This window comes from Panthera onca, chromosome A2 (genome assembly GCF_046562875.1).
Source record: "Panthera onca isolate mPanOnc1 chromosome A2, mPanOnc1 haplotype 2, whole genome shotgun sequence".
NCBI classification, from domain to species: Eukaryota; Metazoa; Chordata; class Mammalia; order Carnivora; family Felidae; genus Panthera; species Panthera onca.
Window position 1 is genome coordinate 77,468,388 of NC_138340.1, and position 16,695 is coordinate 77,485,082.

At 34.8% G+C, this 16,695-nt stretch overlaps 1 protein-coding gene across 1 annotated transcript in view; it reads left to right on the plus strand.

Moving 5' to 3' along the window:
* The window catches only part of COG5 (component of oligomeric golgi complex 5), a 319,388-nt gene that overhangs the window by 220,360 nt on the left and 82,333 nt on the right, over nt 1-16,695 (plus strand). The window contains exon 11 of the mRNA XM_078442554.2: nt 8,451-8,532. Coding sequence (XP_078298680.1) covers nt 8,451-8,532 — 82 coding nt within the window. The remainder of the gene's footprint in view (nt 1-8,450; nt 8,533-16,695) is intronic.

The following is a 16,695-nucleotide window of genomic DNA, read 5'->3' on the forward strand; positions in this document are numbered from 1 at the left end:
CCTCAACATTTTTTCCTTCTATGCTACCTGCAATCAGTAGAAAAGCTCACACATGCTAACAGTTTCTACAACCTCCAAATGCTGATAACACCTAAGTCTATTTCCTCAGCTTAGATCTTGTTCTTAAGCAAGAGATTTTTTACTAGCTTACATAGTCTTCACTTGGATGCTCCACAGGTTCTAGAAGCAGAAATCTAAATGAGCTAATCTTTCTTTGCTCACCTGCTGCCCCTTCTAAAATTCCATTTTGTTTGATCAATCTCCCATCTTCCTAGTCCTCTAGAAATATATCTAGTTCTAGTCCTTCATAAATATATTTGATTGCTCATCAAGCCCCATCACTTTTCCTGCTGCCATGGTAAACTCCCTTTCACCTGTATTTTTTCAGCAAATTCATAACTGATCTTCCCTGCAGGCTTGCCACCATCCCACATACTGTTCATTATTATCAGAGTGATTTACCTAAAACACAAGTTTAATCATGGTATGCTCTCATTAAAATGCTTAAATATTTCACTGGTATCTATATGATAAATTAAGACACTTCTTGATCTGATTCTTATCTTACTTTCTATCCTTACCACTCCCATTTATCCTGAATGCTCCAAATGCATTCAGAGAATAGAGAATGCTTTTCCTGGGGTGCCTGGCTGGCTCAGTTGGAAGAGCATGGGACTCTTGATCTCGCGGTTGTGAGTTTGAGCCCCATCCTGGGTATAGAGATTACTTAACAATTTTTAAATCTTCAGAAAAAATTCTTTTCACATCTTTATGCTATGTGCATCCTTCTTTCTGGAATGCTCTCTTCTCATCTCTTCTTGCCATCTGTATGGTGAATTCCAATCTTCCTTGGAGTCTAGTCCAAGATATCCTGACTCTTCATTAAAGTAAATTCTATAAATTGTTATTTTGCCTGTTGCTTACATAGCTTATAAGCTCAGAAAGATGAAGGACCTGCCCAAGGTTACAGAGCCAGTAAATGGCATACCTTGGTATAAATCAAGAGCCCATACCCTTTTACTACAACTAATGCGAGAACATTTGTTTGAAGGTTTAGACCTTATAACTGTGTGCAATAAGATTCTATCAAATACATTTTAGCAAGAAAATCCATGGTAGTTTCCATGTTATAAAGATAAAGTGAATAATATCTGCTTTGAAATCAGTTTTGTTCAAGTATTGTCATTCTGAGTTTCTCTCTGTATATTTATTTAATGAGGTCAAAATTAATGACAAAAGCAGTCAAAGACCAAGCTGTAATTATAAATAACAGATTCATCCAAGCATAAATATTTTAGAATTCCTGTATATTATATATGTGTGTGTGTGTGTGTATATATATAATTATAATATATAATATATATTTTTGGTATTTTTATATATTTTTAATATATTTTTGGTATATATATATTATATATAATATATATATTATATATATATTATATATATTATATATTATATATATTATATATTATATATATAACAATATATATAATATTATAATATATTATAATATTATATGTATTATTAATATATATTATATATATATATTTAATTTTTTTTTAAGTAGGTTCCATGCCCATCATGGGGCTTGAACTCATGAACCTGAGATTAAGAGTCGCATGCATCATTGACTGAGATGGCCAGGCACCCTTTTATTATTTATGTGTTTAAAATACATCTGAATTTTGTTTTATTTTCAGCTTATTGGTCTCAGCCAAAGATCTGTCATTCTTTTTGAAATTTGAGAATTGTAATATTATTTCTATTTATAACTAAGAAATAGGCCAAGAGTTGTTTTAAGTTGCAAACATTTCCCAAAATTGATCTGATAACATGATTGCATTAAAATTAATGAAAGTGCTATGGTCTGAATGTTTGTGTACCCCTAAAAGTCATATTTGAAATCCTACCCCTCTGGTGATTCTCTTAGCAGGGGGTGCCTTTAGGGGGTGATTAGGTCATGAGGGTAGATAGAGCCTTCATAGTAAAAGAAACCCCAGAGAGTTAGCTCCTCTCTTCTACCATGTCAGGTTACAGTGAAAAAATAGCCATTTGTAAGGAACAAGGTCTTCACTTTGACACCAAATCTGCCAGGACTTTGGTCTTGGACTTCCCGCCTCTAGAACTGTGAGAAAAACATTTGTGGTGTTTGTAAGTCACCCCATTTATGGTATTTTTGTTACAGCAGCCCAAATGGACGAAAAAAGTAAGATGGTATTGGATGTAGGTTGTAAATAGATTAATATCAAATACCTTTCAGTGGCAGTCTAGTTGAATTATTGCAATCTAGTAGAATTAATTTTGTTTCAACATACTTAGGAGCAATTATATAACATGCTAATTCGATTTGAAAGTGTAAATAAAATGATTTAAAAAAAATTTTTAATGTTTATTTTTGAAAGAGAGAGAGGCAGACTACAAGTGGGGGAGGGGCAGAGAGAGAGGGAGAGACAGAATTGGAAGCAGGTTCCAGTCTCTGAGCTGTCAGCACAGAGCCCAGAACAGGGCTTGAACCCACGAACCGTGAGATCATGACCTGAGCCCAAGTCAGACGTTTAACTGACTGAGCCACCCAGACTCCCCAATAAAATGATTTTTTATGTATCTTTATATTTTCCTATTTTTTGCAGGTAGTTATATTTTTAATATATTGTGGCTTTGACAATAAAATTGTTGATAATTCTTTGATAAATAAAATTAACATCTCTTTATATTTTGGCAGAATTGTATAATATATGTGTATATATGTACATCATATACATATACAGAAGTATATATACACATATATACAAATCTCTTTGTTGTAATATCCTATCCTCAAACCTACATTTTCATTATTATCTCCTACAATTTTCCCATTCTTCTGAATCCACCTCATCTTCTTTCATCTTTTTTAAGCACTTTTCTTGTCCTTTATTGTTCCAACAATTGCTAATGCTTTTTAGTATACATCTTTGGTAACTGACTGTAGTTTTAGTATGACAAGTCCTAAGAATTGACTGATTAATTGATTGATTTTTTTTTCCCCAAGTGTCGTATAAGTGTTGTCCAGGGAAACAGAATCAATAAGAGATACACACACACACACACACACACACACACACACACACACTCACACTGACACACTCAAACACACACAGAAAGAGAAAGATTCATTATAAAGACATGACTAACACCATTTTGGAGGCTGGTAAGTCCTAACATCTCAGTCAGTAAGCTGAAGACCCAGGAGAACTGATGGTGTAGGTCCACTCTGAATCCAAAGGCTTAAGACTGAGGAGAGCCAATAGTATAGTTCTGGCCCAAAGGTCTGCAGGCTCAAGACCCAGGAAGAGCCACTCTTTCAGTTTGAGTCATAAAGCAGGAAAAAAGAAAAAAGAAAAAAAAAAAAAAACCTGATATTCCACCTTGAAGAAAGACAGAAGGAATTCTGTCTTAGCCTTTTCTCATCTCCTCAGGCCTTCAACTGTTTGGATGAGGCCCACCCACATTAGAGAGGGCATTCACTGAGTCTACGCATTCAACTGTTAAACTCATCCAGAAACACCCTGAAAGACAACCAGAATTATGTTGACCAAGTACCTAGGGTACCCAGTAGCCAGTCAAGGTGACTCATAAAATTAACCACCACAACAATAGTAGATACTATTATGTGGCAGTCACTGGAGATACTAAAGAGACATTATTAGTTATTTTGATTATGTGTTACAAATAGAGTTAGCAATATTTACAGGTATTCATATAATGCCTACTATGCCAGGGACTATTTTAAGCACTTCATCATAATTAACCCATTTAATCTTCATGATAAATGTATGAAATGGGTTTCCATTTTGTAGATGAGGACACTGACGTATAGAGAAATTAAGTAACTTATCCACAGTCACAGTCAGTGTTAGAGTCACGATTTTAACCTCATTATTCTGGCTCCAGAGTTCCTCTTCTTAATCACTACTCTGTTCCTTTACTTACATAGTGAAATCTCTTCTGATGGGGAATATGGGATGCTATAGAAGTTTTTAACAGACTGTGTCAAACCTAGGGGAACCAAGAGATGAGATACCTAAACTGAATTCTGAAGAAGGTGCAGGTTTTAAAAGGTGATAACTAAGAGAGACTGAAAAAGAGCCTTCAAGAACCTTTTTCTTCAAGAAAGAATTTGAGTATGGTTGAATCTTTGACCTCAGTGGTGTGAAACAAGAAATAGGCTGAGAAAACCCAAGGCATAATGGCTTTGTAAGTCAAGTTAAGGGAGAATAATACTTTTAATGTATCAAACAGACCTTAGATCAAATCTCGGTTCTGCTACTTTCTGTTTCATTGTAAGCAGGTCACCATATCTTATTGAGCTTTTGTTTTCTCTCTGGAAAGGGACTAAGATAGCCTTCTTATGAGACTTTCAATAAATATTTCAATATCCCTCTTTCAGTAAATATTTATTGTGTGTCTTTTATGTCTGGGTGACATTCTCAGTGCCGAAATTGCAGTGGTAAAACAGACAAAAAGGCTGTGTCAAGGAGTTAGAATTTTCTTGTTTATTTTACAATTCTCTAAAGCCTTGAAAATGTTCTGCTCTTTCTACAAATCGGTTTCAATAATTCTAAGATTATTTCCCTCAAAGGAATTTATGGCTAATTGTAGCAATGACAACATATCTGAAAGAAATGCAAGAGAAGTCTAGGGGAGATAAAAGCAAGCAAAAATAATCCACAGAACAAATACAGAAAACAAAGGAAATACAAAGAAAGCATAAAATGAAATGATAAAAGCAAGAACAACCTATTAGGTAAACATACTTGGTTTATATTTTCTTACTAAAAAACAAAAATTATATTTAACAATAAAATACATGTTATTTATAAGAGCCACATCAAAAGCTAACAGCATAGAATAAAAACAAATTGAGAAACATTTCTCAAGTGAAAGCAATAGTGACAGTATTAACTTCAGGTAAAAACAAAACAAACAGTGGAATACAGAATAAAAGGGTCACACAAATTTTCCATTACTAGTCTCTTCAACAAACCATGCTGAGAAAAACTGGATATCCATGTGCAAAAGAAAAAAAATGGGACCTTGACCTTTGACCATATACAAAAATTAATTCAAAATGAATTAAAGTCCTAAATGTAAAACCTAAATAAAACCCCTGAAAGAAAACATAGGGGGGAAGCTTCGTAAAATTGGATTTGGCAATGATTTTGTGCATAAGACACCCAAATCACAGGCAGCAAAAGCAAAAATAGACCAGTGGGACTATATCACACTTCAAAACTTGTGTGACAAAGGAAACAATCAACAGAGTGAAAATGCAACATCCAGAATAGGAGAAAATACTTGTAAGCCATATATCAGATAAGGGATTGATGTCCAGAACATATAAAGAATTCGCACAACTGCACAACAACAAAACTCTGTTTAAAAAATGTGTGAAGGACTTGAATAGACATTCTCCAAAGATTGCATACAAATAGCCAACAAGCATATAAAAAGATGTTCTGCATCACTGATCATCAGGAAATGCAAATCAAAATAATGAGATATCATATTGTACTCATTAGAAAACAGTATTAATGAGGATGTGGAGAAATTGGAACCCCTGTGCACCATTGATGGAAATGTAAAATGGTACAGCTGCTGAGAAAAATAGTACGGAAAGTTCCTCAGAAATTTAAAAATAGAATTACCATATGATCTAGCAATCTGACTTCTGAAAATGTATATCCAGAAAAACTGAAAACAGGATCTTGAAGAGGTATCTGCTCACCTGTGTTCATTGCAGCCTTATTCATAATAGCCAAGTGATAGAAGCAATCTTAGTGTCCATCCACGGATGAATAAAGAGAATCTCTGTCACACACACACACTCACACACTCACACGAATATTATTCAGCCTTAAAAAAGAAGGAAACCCTGTCACATGCTACAACATGGATAAAACTTGAGGACATTATGTAAATAAAACAATCATAAAAGACCCATGATTCCACTTAATATGAGGTATACTAAAGTAGTTACATGCTTAGAAAATTAAAGTCGATTGTTGGTTGCTAGGGGCTGGGGGTAGAGAGGAAAGGGGAATTCAACCGGTATAGCATTTCAGTTTGGCAAGATGAAAAAGTTCTAGATGCAGTTATTACTGCTCTACACTTAAAAACAGTTAAGAGTAAATCTGTTTTTTACCACAATTTTATGTATTGTTTTCTATGAATTTTTAAAAAATAAGGACTGGGTATTAATTAAGTATTTTAACAAAGGTTATTAATTGCCTTGAATTCACTTAGCTAAATTATTCTGTAGATTTCCTTATTAGAGACATTGAGCTATTAATAGATTTCCTAATATTAAATGATGTATTGCAGACCTCAATCCACTTATTTAGATAATTCAAATAATTGTTTTAATAATCTATTGAAATCAATTTGCTTTCATATCTGAGAATTTCATATTTGTATTTAAAAAAAATTTTTTTTAATGTTTATTTGAGAGAGAGGCAGAGTATGAGTAAGGGAGGAGCAGAGAGAGAGGGAGACACAGAATCCAAAGGAGGCTTCTGGCTCTGAGCTGTCAGCACAGAGCCCAAAACGGGGCTCGAACTCATAAACTGTGAGATCATGACCTGAGCCGAAGTCGGATGCTTAACTGACTGACCCACCCAGGCACCCCTTGTATTTGTATTCTTAAGTAAGATTGACCTAAATTTTCTTTCCTAGGGGTACGTGTATGTGTGTAGAAGTAGATCTATAATCATCAGGTTTTCTTTAGAGGAAAAGCTTTCAGTTTGTCACCATTTTGCTATTCTGTCTGGGCTTTTCATATATGGCCTTTATTATGTTGAGGTAATTTTCTGTTCCTAGGTTTTTTAGTGATTTTTATCATGAAAGGCTATTGAATTTTGTCACATGTTTTAGTGTGCATCAGTTGAGATGATCACATGCCTATGTCCTTCATTCTGTTTATGTCTTGTGTTATAAAAGTTTTTTTTATATAAAAACATTTACTTTAAAGTGCATAATATACGATACACATACTATATAATATGCATATTACATAAAATCTTAGGAATCTGAATATATTTTCTGATCATTATGTAAGAAATGAACAATTAGTTGGTTTGCTTTTTTTATGATACACAGTACACAGTTGAATTCAAAGCAAATTCACATTAAAAAAGAAACCAATGTTGAACACCAAAATGTATGTAGGTACAAAAGTGAGAAATCGGTACTTTTCATTTGGTAACTTTTTTTAAGTTTATATCTTTGCAAACTGGAATTGTATTTGTTGCAAGTACAAAACTAAAATAGAACTAAAGAGTTTTCTCATTTTGTAGGACATATTTGAATATTAGGTATATTTTATTTTTGTTATTAGGGCTAACCATATGAATTGCATTTTTGTACTTCAGAATTAGAATATTGGCAACTTGATATCATACACCACACCTATAGAAATACCTTAAAAGTACTTGGCGAAATTTCTAGAAGTGTGATCTGTTTTAAGAGTATTAAAGTACTTTGTCTCATTTTAACAAATTATACTTGAACTAATGTTTCTCTTTTTAGTAATTACTTTCTAAAACATTTATTCGAAGTTGAGTGAAGTATTGTGTGGAGTAGTAGTAATTCCCGTGACTTAAAAAAACTTCTTTAACTATCTATCTATACTTTACGCAGTACTCTCTTGTAATTGGTGAATCCTTTTCTGGGGTGGGGGGCCATTCCTGGTCTAAGCTTGCTTTCTTCATCATTTTGTTATGGTCACACAGTTATCTTCTATATCTATAAGGAAGATGGTAATATAATTGTAATAATAAATAACTAAATTCATTGTGGGCTTATTATATGTCAGGGACTGTCCAAACACTTTACTTTTATAAACTTTTTTAACCCTTATTATAATAATACTGCAATGAAATTTAGGTACTGTTGTCATCACCGTTTGGCAGCAGATAGAAGGAGGCTCAGAATGATGAAACTTGCCCAGGCTCATATAGCCAGTAAGTAGCAGAGAAGGATGATGGCTCACAACTTGAACATGAGACATGATTTGAGTCAGATATATGTTCCTGTTTAGTTACCTACTAATGCCATTGTTTGATAGTTAGATGGTTTAGAAAATTCCACTTAAATACATTTGGAATAAAAAATACATTTGGAATAAATGTTTAATGTCATATCTTCTTATCCATTACAATATTTTTTAAGTTTATTTATTTTGAGAGACAGAGAGAGCAGAGGAGGGGCAGAGAGAGAGGGAGAGAGAGAATCCCAGGCAGGCTCCATTTTGTCAGCACAGAGCCCCCTGTGGGGCTCGAACTCACGGACCGTGAGATCATGACCTGAGTGAAACCAAGAGTCAGATGCTTAACTGACTGAACCACCCAGGCCCTGCTCCATTACAATTTTTAATAATTAATGAATACATCCCTTTTTTTGGGTCACAGGATGGACAATCTGAAATTTTGTACACTTTTTGGAATTCAGTTACTCAAGCACTTTCTTCTCAGTTTCGTGTGGCAACAGATTGTAAGTATGCTATTTATTGTACAATTTCATTTCAGCATTTTCCACTTCAAAATTTAATGTCTAGATGTTTTGCTTTATTGGTTTATAAAACACATGTTTGTAAAACTCATTAACTAATTGTCATTTCTTATGCTAGCCATATATTCAGATTTATAAGCGATAAGTTAATTTCTTAATATTTTTTATAATTAGTATGTGGATTAAAATTCTCCAGAAGAATGAGTGAATTCTCCATAATTCAAAGAGGAACTCTGAAGTTTTCCCGTGTAAAGGGTATAAAGCAATTAATGTTGAAGAATTTATTTGATGCTTATAGAATTATTTTCTAACTAAAAGATACCAAAATGCTAAGACTTCATAGTTATTTTATTATTAAAAATGAGGATTTGATGAGTGAACAGATGAAATACCTTCATCATGAATTTAAAGTTGGTTATTCAAACATGATCCCCAAAATTTGTTATTTATTTATTTATTTATTTATTTATTTATTTATATTTTTTGATCATGAAATAATGGCACTGCCTAATCACTGAATGTAAAAAGGGTTTTGGAGTTTCTGTGTAAATTTTTATTTACAAATGTTATGAAAGTACCTAGTAGATGTTAACATTGTTTAGTCACCGGCAAGCCAGAGTTGAATAAACCACACTACTTTGCTTCTCTACTTCTGTTTCTGAGGAACTATGCGGCAAGGCAGTCACCACAGGGGTCTTCATTCGTGTGTGCCCAAATAGAACTTACGCAAAGCGTGTATTTAGGACTGATTGACTCCCTTTACTTTTACAAATTACACTATTCAGAGAATGCTGTGTGTCTCCCTGTGTTAGGTATCTATTTCGGTCAACTTTTTTGAGATATAACTTATATACAGTAAAAGTCACCAATTATAAGAAAATTCTATGCATTTTGACAGTCGTTTCTATCCTTTTACCCACCACGACAATTAAGATACGAAACACTCCATCACCCCACAAGTTTCCCTCATGTACTTTTGTAATCACCTAACTCCCACCTCTTGGCTCCTGGCAACTGATGATCAGCTGTCTGTCAGTAAAAGCTTTTCCTAGACTTTTGTAAAACTAGTATCATATAGGCTATGTTCTTTCATATCAGCATAATTATTGTAAGATTCATCCATGTTGTTGTACATATCAATAGTCCCTTTTATTGCTAATTAATATTACAGTATATATATTATAGAACTATTTGTTTATCCATTCCCCAATTGGGAGACAACTAGATTGTTGCAGTTTGGGGTTATTATGAATAAAGCTACTGCTATTGTTCACGTAGAAGGTTTTTGTAGACCTATGTCTTCATTCTTGGGTAAATATATGAGTGTAATTGTCTGATCATTTTATAAGTATATGTTTAACTTTGTAAATGACTGCTAAGCTATTTTCCAGTATGGATGTACCATTTTACATTCCCATCAACAATGTTTGGCAATTCCAGTTGCTCTATATCCTTATCAATCCATGATATTATCAGTCATTTTTTATATTGGTCATCCTTGTGAATGCATAGTGGATTTTCATTGTGGTTTTAACTTCCACTAGCTTAAAGACTTAATGATGACCATATTTTCACATGCTCATTAGGTATCTGTATAGCTTCTTTGCTCACGTGTTTGTCAAAATTATTGGCTTTTAAAAAAATTGTTGGATTTTTATTTTTTAGTTATTGCTTATTCTCTTATTAAGTGTTAAGAGAGCTTTATATATTCTAGATTCAAAGTCCTTTCTCAGATGTATGTTTTGCAAATATATTTCCTTTGTGATTTGCCTTTTCATTTTCTTAACAGTGTCTTCCACATGATAAAAGTTAATTTTGATAAAGTCCAACTTATCCATTTTTCTTTTATAATTTCTGGGGTTTTTGTTTTGTTTTATTTCTTGACTTAAGAAATCTTTGTCTAACCCAAGACCAGAAATACTTGCCCCTGTATTTTTGTCTGGAAGGTTTACTAAGTTCTTTTGAAGTTAATTTTTTGCATATGGTATGAGATAAGGGTAAAGGGTATTTCTTTGAATATAGATCGGGAAGATCATATTCTGCCTACTGACTGACCTGGCACTCTTGCAGAAAAATCACGTGGTTATATATGTGTAAGACTATTTCTGGAGTCTGTTTTTTCCTTTTTTTTTTTTTTTTTTTTTTTGGTATATCTGTGTTTGTAATCACTAATGTGTAATTTTTTCTATTTTATCTAATTTATCAAAGTAATTTTTGTTACTCTAGGCCCTTTGCATTTTTATATATATTTCAGAATCAAGCTGTTGTTCCTATAAAAATGTTTCCTGAGATTTTGAGTAGGATTACATAATGAATCTACAGATCATTTTGTGATGAATTCATGTCTTTTGATCCATGAGTGTGATCTATCTTCCCACTGATCTAGGTCTTTTATATTTTCTCTTTATCAATGCTATATAGTTTTTAGTGTGCTTGTCTAGCACATCTTTTCTTAAACGTATTACTATTTCATACATTTTGATGCTATTGTAAATTGTGTTTTTAAAAGCTTACTTTCAACTGTTCATTATTAGCATATAGAAATACAATTTGATAAAAATAAGTGTAAGTATTTGGGTGTGTTTAATATTGATCCTTAGTTTTCTTAATGTCTTTTTCTAGTGTGGGTATCAGGGTAATGCTAACCTCAGAGAATAAATTAAGAAGTATTTCATCCTCTTGAGTTTTCTCAAGCAGTTTATGTAAAATTGGCATTATTTCTTCTTTAATGTTTGGTAGAATTTACCAAGGAAGTCATCTGGGTCTGGAATTTTCTTTGTAGGAAGGTTTTAAGTACAAATTCAACTTCTTTCTTAGATAAGGGATTATTCCATTTATTTCTTCTTGGGTAAGCTTTGGTAGTTTATGTCTTTTCAGAGAACTTTTCCAGTTCATTGAAATTTTCTAATTTATTGGCATAAAGTTGCATATAATGCTTCTTTATTACCCTTTGAATGTATGTGCAATCTGATGTGATGTTCAATACCTCATCCCTGATACCATTAGTTTCTTCTTTTTTTCCTAATAATTACATCTAGAGGTTTATTGATTTTATTTATCTTCTCAGAAACCAACATTCGGTTTCATTGATTTTTCTGTTTTCCATTTTCACTTTCACTGATTTCTGCTCTTGTTTTTACTATTTATATTGGCTTTGCTTTGGATTTGATTTTCTCATTTTCTTGTTTATTAAGGTTAAGTTTAGATTATTGATTCAAACCTTCCTTTTCTAATTTGAGTGTTTATGCTGCATATTTCTCCATAAGCAGTATTTTAGCTGCCTGCCACCTTATTATCTTTCCAAACACAGAACAGTTAAGAATAGTGAAGAAGCATCTATATATCTATACCTTTGATTCAGTAATTGTTAACAGTTTACCCACTAAATGAGCATTTTGAGGCTGACATGTTTGTTTGAATTTTAAAATTTATGAATTATTTTAGGAGGTGGTTTTTTCAAATAATCAGATGTATTATTATGTAAATGTAGCCTTTCAATAGTTTCTCATACCATGTATGAAAGTAGTGGGTTTTTATGAAAACAATTATCACCATGAAGTTTTCTTTAATATTTAACTTTTCACATTATAAGCTGCTTATGTTTAATGGAATACATTTACTAATATAGCAGTAAGAAAATGCAAAGGTATAAATACACCTACAAAATAGGTAAGCATAATTACAAAATTCATGAAAACCTCAGTTTTTAGGTAAAATCAAAGAAAAAAATGTAAAAAGCTGTTGCAAGGTATGTTTTTTGGCATTTATTAAAAGTGTACTTAGTCACCTAAAAATGTTTTGAAGTCTTAGAGTTGTTATAGTCAGTATTTTATTTCTGTAGTGCATAAATTCAGTTTCTATTTTGAATATTTCTTCTCTCAGTGACTGGAATTTATCAAAGAAAATAGCCTTTAGCATACTTGGACAGATTTCAAACCTTCAACCAATTGCACCTTCCAATATTGTTTATTATTGGTTGATTTAGCGTATTTTTGGTAGAAATGGTGTAAGATAAACTTTATTCCGATAAATCACATTAGATATTAAGAGTAGAGGTTGAGCTACAAAGGAAATGTTCTTATCTGTTAATTCATTCATCTCTGTTGCCTCTGGATCTGATTGAATTTTCTTGTGGATAGTTTTTTCCTACTTTTCTGCATATTACGTAGTATTTGATTGGGTTCCAGATATGAATTTTACATTGTTTGGTACTGGATACTTTGTCTTCCTTAAATATTCTTGTTCTTAGATACCGTCAAGTTACTTAGAAACAATTTGGTTTTTTTGAATCTTGCTTTTAAGATTTATTAGAAAAACCTGAGCAGTGTTTAATCTAGACCTAATTATTTTCCACTACTGAGGTAATACTTTTCTTAGTACTCTACCTACTCTGAATTACAAGGTTTTCCAGACTGGCTGTCAAGAACAGGCATTCTTCCCAGTCTTGTGTGAGTAACAGGTATATTCTTTCTAATCCTGCATGGTTTCTTCCCCCCAGACTCTGGAACTTTTCTCACACACATATGCTGAGTAGTGTTTTGCTGAGTACTCTGCATGGGCCATTTGCAGATCTCTGTAGTTAATCTTTTTGTGCACCTGTCTTCTCTCTGGTATTCTGTCCCATGAATTCTAGTTGCTTTAGTTTTCCTGGTCTTGGGGAAGGCAGGGGTAGAGGAGTCTCTTTCCCTTTCTGGTGCCATAGTCTAGAAGCCCCTGGTAGGAAATAAGCTGTTGTTGCCAAAGTGATAGGTTCTTTCCCTACTCAGTACCTTTTGCCAAATAGCCAAATAACAAAACAGTATTTGATGGCAAGCACATAATTTATTCAGTGGCCAGAGAATGGAGAAGGGGGGCTCATGCTCTAAAGGCACCTTTTCCCCAGTTTGGTCTCAAGGTCAGGGTTTTATGGAGTTAGGGTAATTAAGGGGCTGGTAAAGTTGACAGAGGGGTTTTTCCTGGGAAGGGAGAGGAGCCTTTGGAATCAAGAGTACCACCTCTTTTCTTCCCCTAACTGGACACAGTCGGATCTGTGATGGGCTGTTAGGTGTGTTTTTGTTATTACATACAGTTCTATGATGATGATCCCGAGGTCATCTGGAGGGTTAGCTAGCACATCAGACCAGTTGAAAACTGGCCTTGACAAGGGAATTAAAAGCAAAAATGAACTATTGGGACCTCATGAACATAAAAAGCTTCTGCACTGCAAAGGAAACAATCAACAAAACTAAAAGGCAACCACTGGAATGGGAAAAGATATTTGCAAATGACCTATCGGACAAAGGGCTAGTATCCAAAATCTATAAAGAGCTCACCAAACTCCACACCCGAAAAACAAATAATCCAGTGAAGAAATGGGCAGAACACATGAATAGACACTTCTCTAAAGAAGACATCCAGATGGCCAACAGGCACATGAAAAGATGCTCAACATCGCTCCTCATCAGGGAAATACAAATCAAAACCACACTCAGATATCACCTCATGCCAGTCAGAGTGGCCAAAATGAACACATCAGGAGACTATAGATGCTGGCGAGGATGTGGAGAAACGGGAACCCTCTTGCACTGTTGGTGGGAATGCAAACTGGTGCAGCCACTCTGGAAAACAGTGCAGAAGTTCCTCAAAAAATTAAAAATAGACCTACCCTATGACCCAGCAGTAGCACTGCTAGGAATTTACCCAAGGGATACAGGAGTGGTGATGCATAGGGGCACTTGTACCCCAATGTTTATAGCAGCACTCTCAACAATAGCCAAATTGTGGAAAAAGCCTAAATATCCATCAACCGATGAATGGATAAAGAAATTGTGGTTTATATACACAATGGAGTACTACATGGCAATGAGAAAGAATGACATATGGCCCTTTGTAGCAACGTGGATGGAACTGGAGAGTGTGATGCTAAGTGAAATAAGCCATACAGAGAAAGACAGATATCATATGTTTTCACTCTTATGTGGATCCCGAGAAACTTAACAGAAACCCATGGGGGAGGGGAAGAAAAAAAAAAAGGTTAGAGTGGGAGAGAGCCAAAGCATAAGAGACTCTTAAAAACTGAGAACAGAGGGTTGATGGGGGGTGGGAGGGAGGGGGGGGTGGGTTATGGGTATTGAAGAGGGCATCTTTTGGGATGAGCACTGGGTGTTGTATGGAAACTAATTTGACAAAAAATTTCATATAATAAAAAAATCAATAAAAAAAAAGAAAACTGGCCTTGAGGGCTTGTTTGGAGTTTGTGGCTTCTGGCATTTGGCCTTAGCTTCTGGTGGCAAGCAGCACCTCTGAGCAGGGCTAGAAAACTGAGTTACTGTGACTTGTTAGCGAGTCCCCAGTGATGGGGATGACTGGGATGGTCATAGAGTTCACCTCTTTTATTTCCTGTCTCTCAAGGATCGCTGTATTTTATTGCATGATGTCTTTTTAAATTTTTTTTTTTTTTACGTTTATTTATTTTTGAGACAGAGAGAGACAGAGCATGAACGGGGGAGGGGCAGAGAGAGAGGGAGACACAGAATCGGAAACAGGCTCCAGGCTCCGAGCCATCAGCCCAGAGCCCGACGCGGGGCTCGAACTCACGGACCGTGAGATCGTGACCTGAGCTGAAGTCGGATGCTCAACCGACTGAGCCACCCAGGCGCCCCTTGCATGATGTCTTTTAACGCATGGTGTTTTAAAAACCACTATTTCATATATTTTGTCTGTTGTTTTCTTGGTGGTTTCAGACAGGAAGTTAATTCTGGTCACGGTTACTCTACCTTGACCAGAAATAGAAGTACCTCATCTAGTTCTGAGAGCAGTGATTAAAAGTAGATTTCAAAATATTATATGTTATGTGTGTGTTTAATGGTTCTGTCATTTACTTCTCTTTGGTCATCTGCTTTCTCATTGCCCTTAACTAAGCATTACAAGCCCCTGGTGTTCTTTTTTTTTCTTTTTTTTTTTTTTCCCTCTTTTATTTTTTAAAATAAGCCCCTGGTGTTCTTTAAGTACTCTCCTTTTTCCCATGCTGCTCCCTCTCAGTGACTGGCCTTGTCTCCTGGGTCATCAAAACATCTCATGTCATTAGGAAACTCTTAATATCCTGGACCTTCTCTCCAAAGAAAAACCTTATTTTCTCCCTGGGGGTCTCTGAGTGTGAGGAAACTGTCCTGTTTACTGATGGCCACCTGCCTGCTCCGTTTACCCTTTCCTCTCAGCAACACCATTCATAGGTCTCTTGGTTCTGTCTTCCATTTCTCCTATTCTTTTGACTTCTACCCCTCAGATGGGAAACCTATCTAAGTTGCTCTAATTTAGTATAAACGAAAACAAAAGTAGAGAGTTCCTGGGGCGCCTGGGTGGCTCGGTCGGTTAAGTGTCCGACTTCGGCTCAGGTCATGATCTCGCGGTCCGTGGGTTCGAGCCCCACGTCGGGGTCTGGGCTGACAGCTCAGAGCCTGGAGCCTGCTTTGGATTCTGTGTCTCCCTCTCTCTCTGCCCCTCCCCCGTTCATGCTCTGTCTCTCTCTGTCTCAAAAATAAATAAATGTTAAAAAAAAAAAAAAAAAAAGTAGAGAGTTCCTCTTTACTTACTATTTCATTTCTCCTCTTTTATTCAGACTTCTCAGAAGAGTAGTTTGCATTGTTTTCTCTTCATTTTCATACTGTTGACTTCTCAACTAGGTGTACTATGGCTGTCCTCCACCATCCTATTGAAATTGTTCTCATTAAAGTAAGCAGTGATCTACCCTCTTAATTACCAAATCCAGGAGACGTGTTTTCAGTTCTCACATTATGGGACCTATCTAGCTCGTGCAGTCGAAGGAGCTACTGAAAGGAAGTATAGTATTTTTAGGCAGAAAAGTCCATTAATACTTCACATTCAGAATAGTTTGTTACTTCTGATTATTCCTTTAATAACTTCCTTTGGGAGAACTCAAAAGTTGTTTGTAAAGCACCTTCCATTTATATAGCACATACAGTCCCTAAAGTGCACTGTAGTACTTCTTAACATTACAGACAGGCAGTATTAAGGAATGCAACCATCTGCAGAGTTGAAGCTTATACACAATGTAACAGATTGTCTAAGTAAGTAATATTTTGGCAGAAAATATCTAAAGGGAAATTTTCCTAGTTAGCAACATGTTCTTTCTGATTTATAAATGTT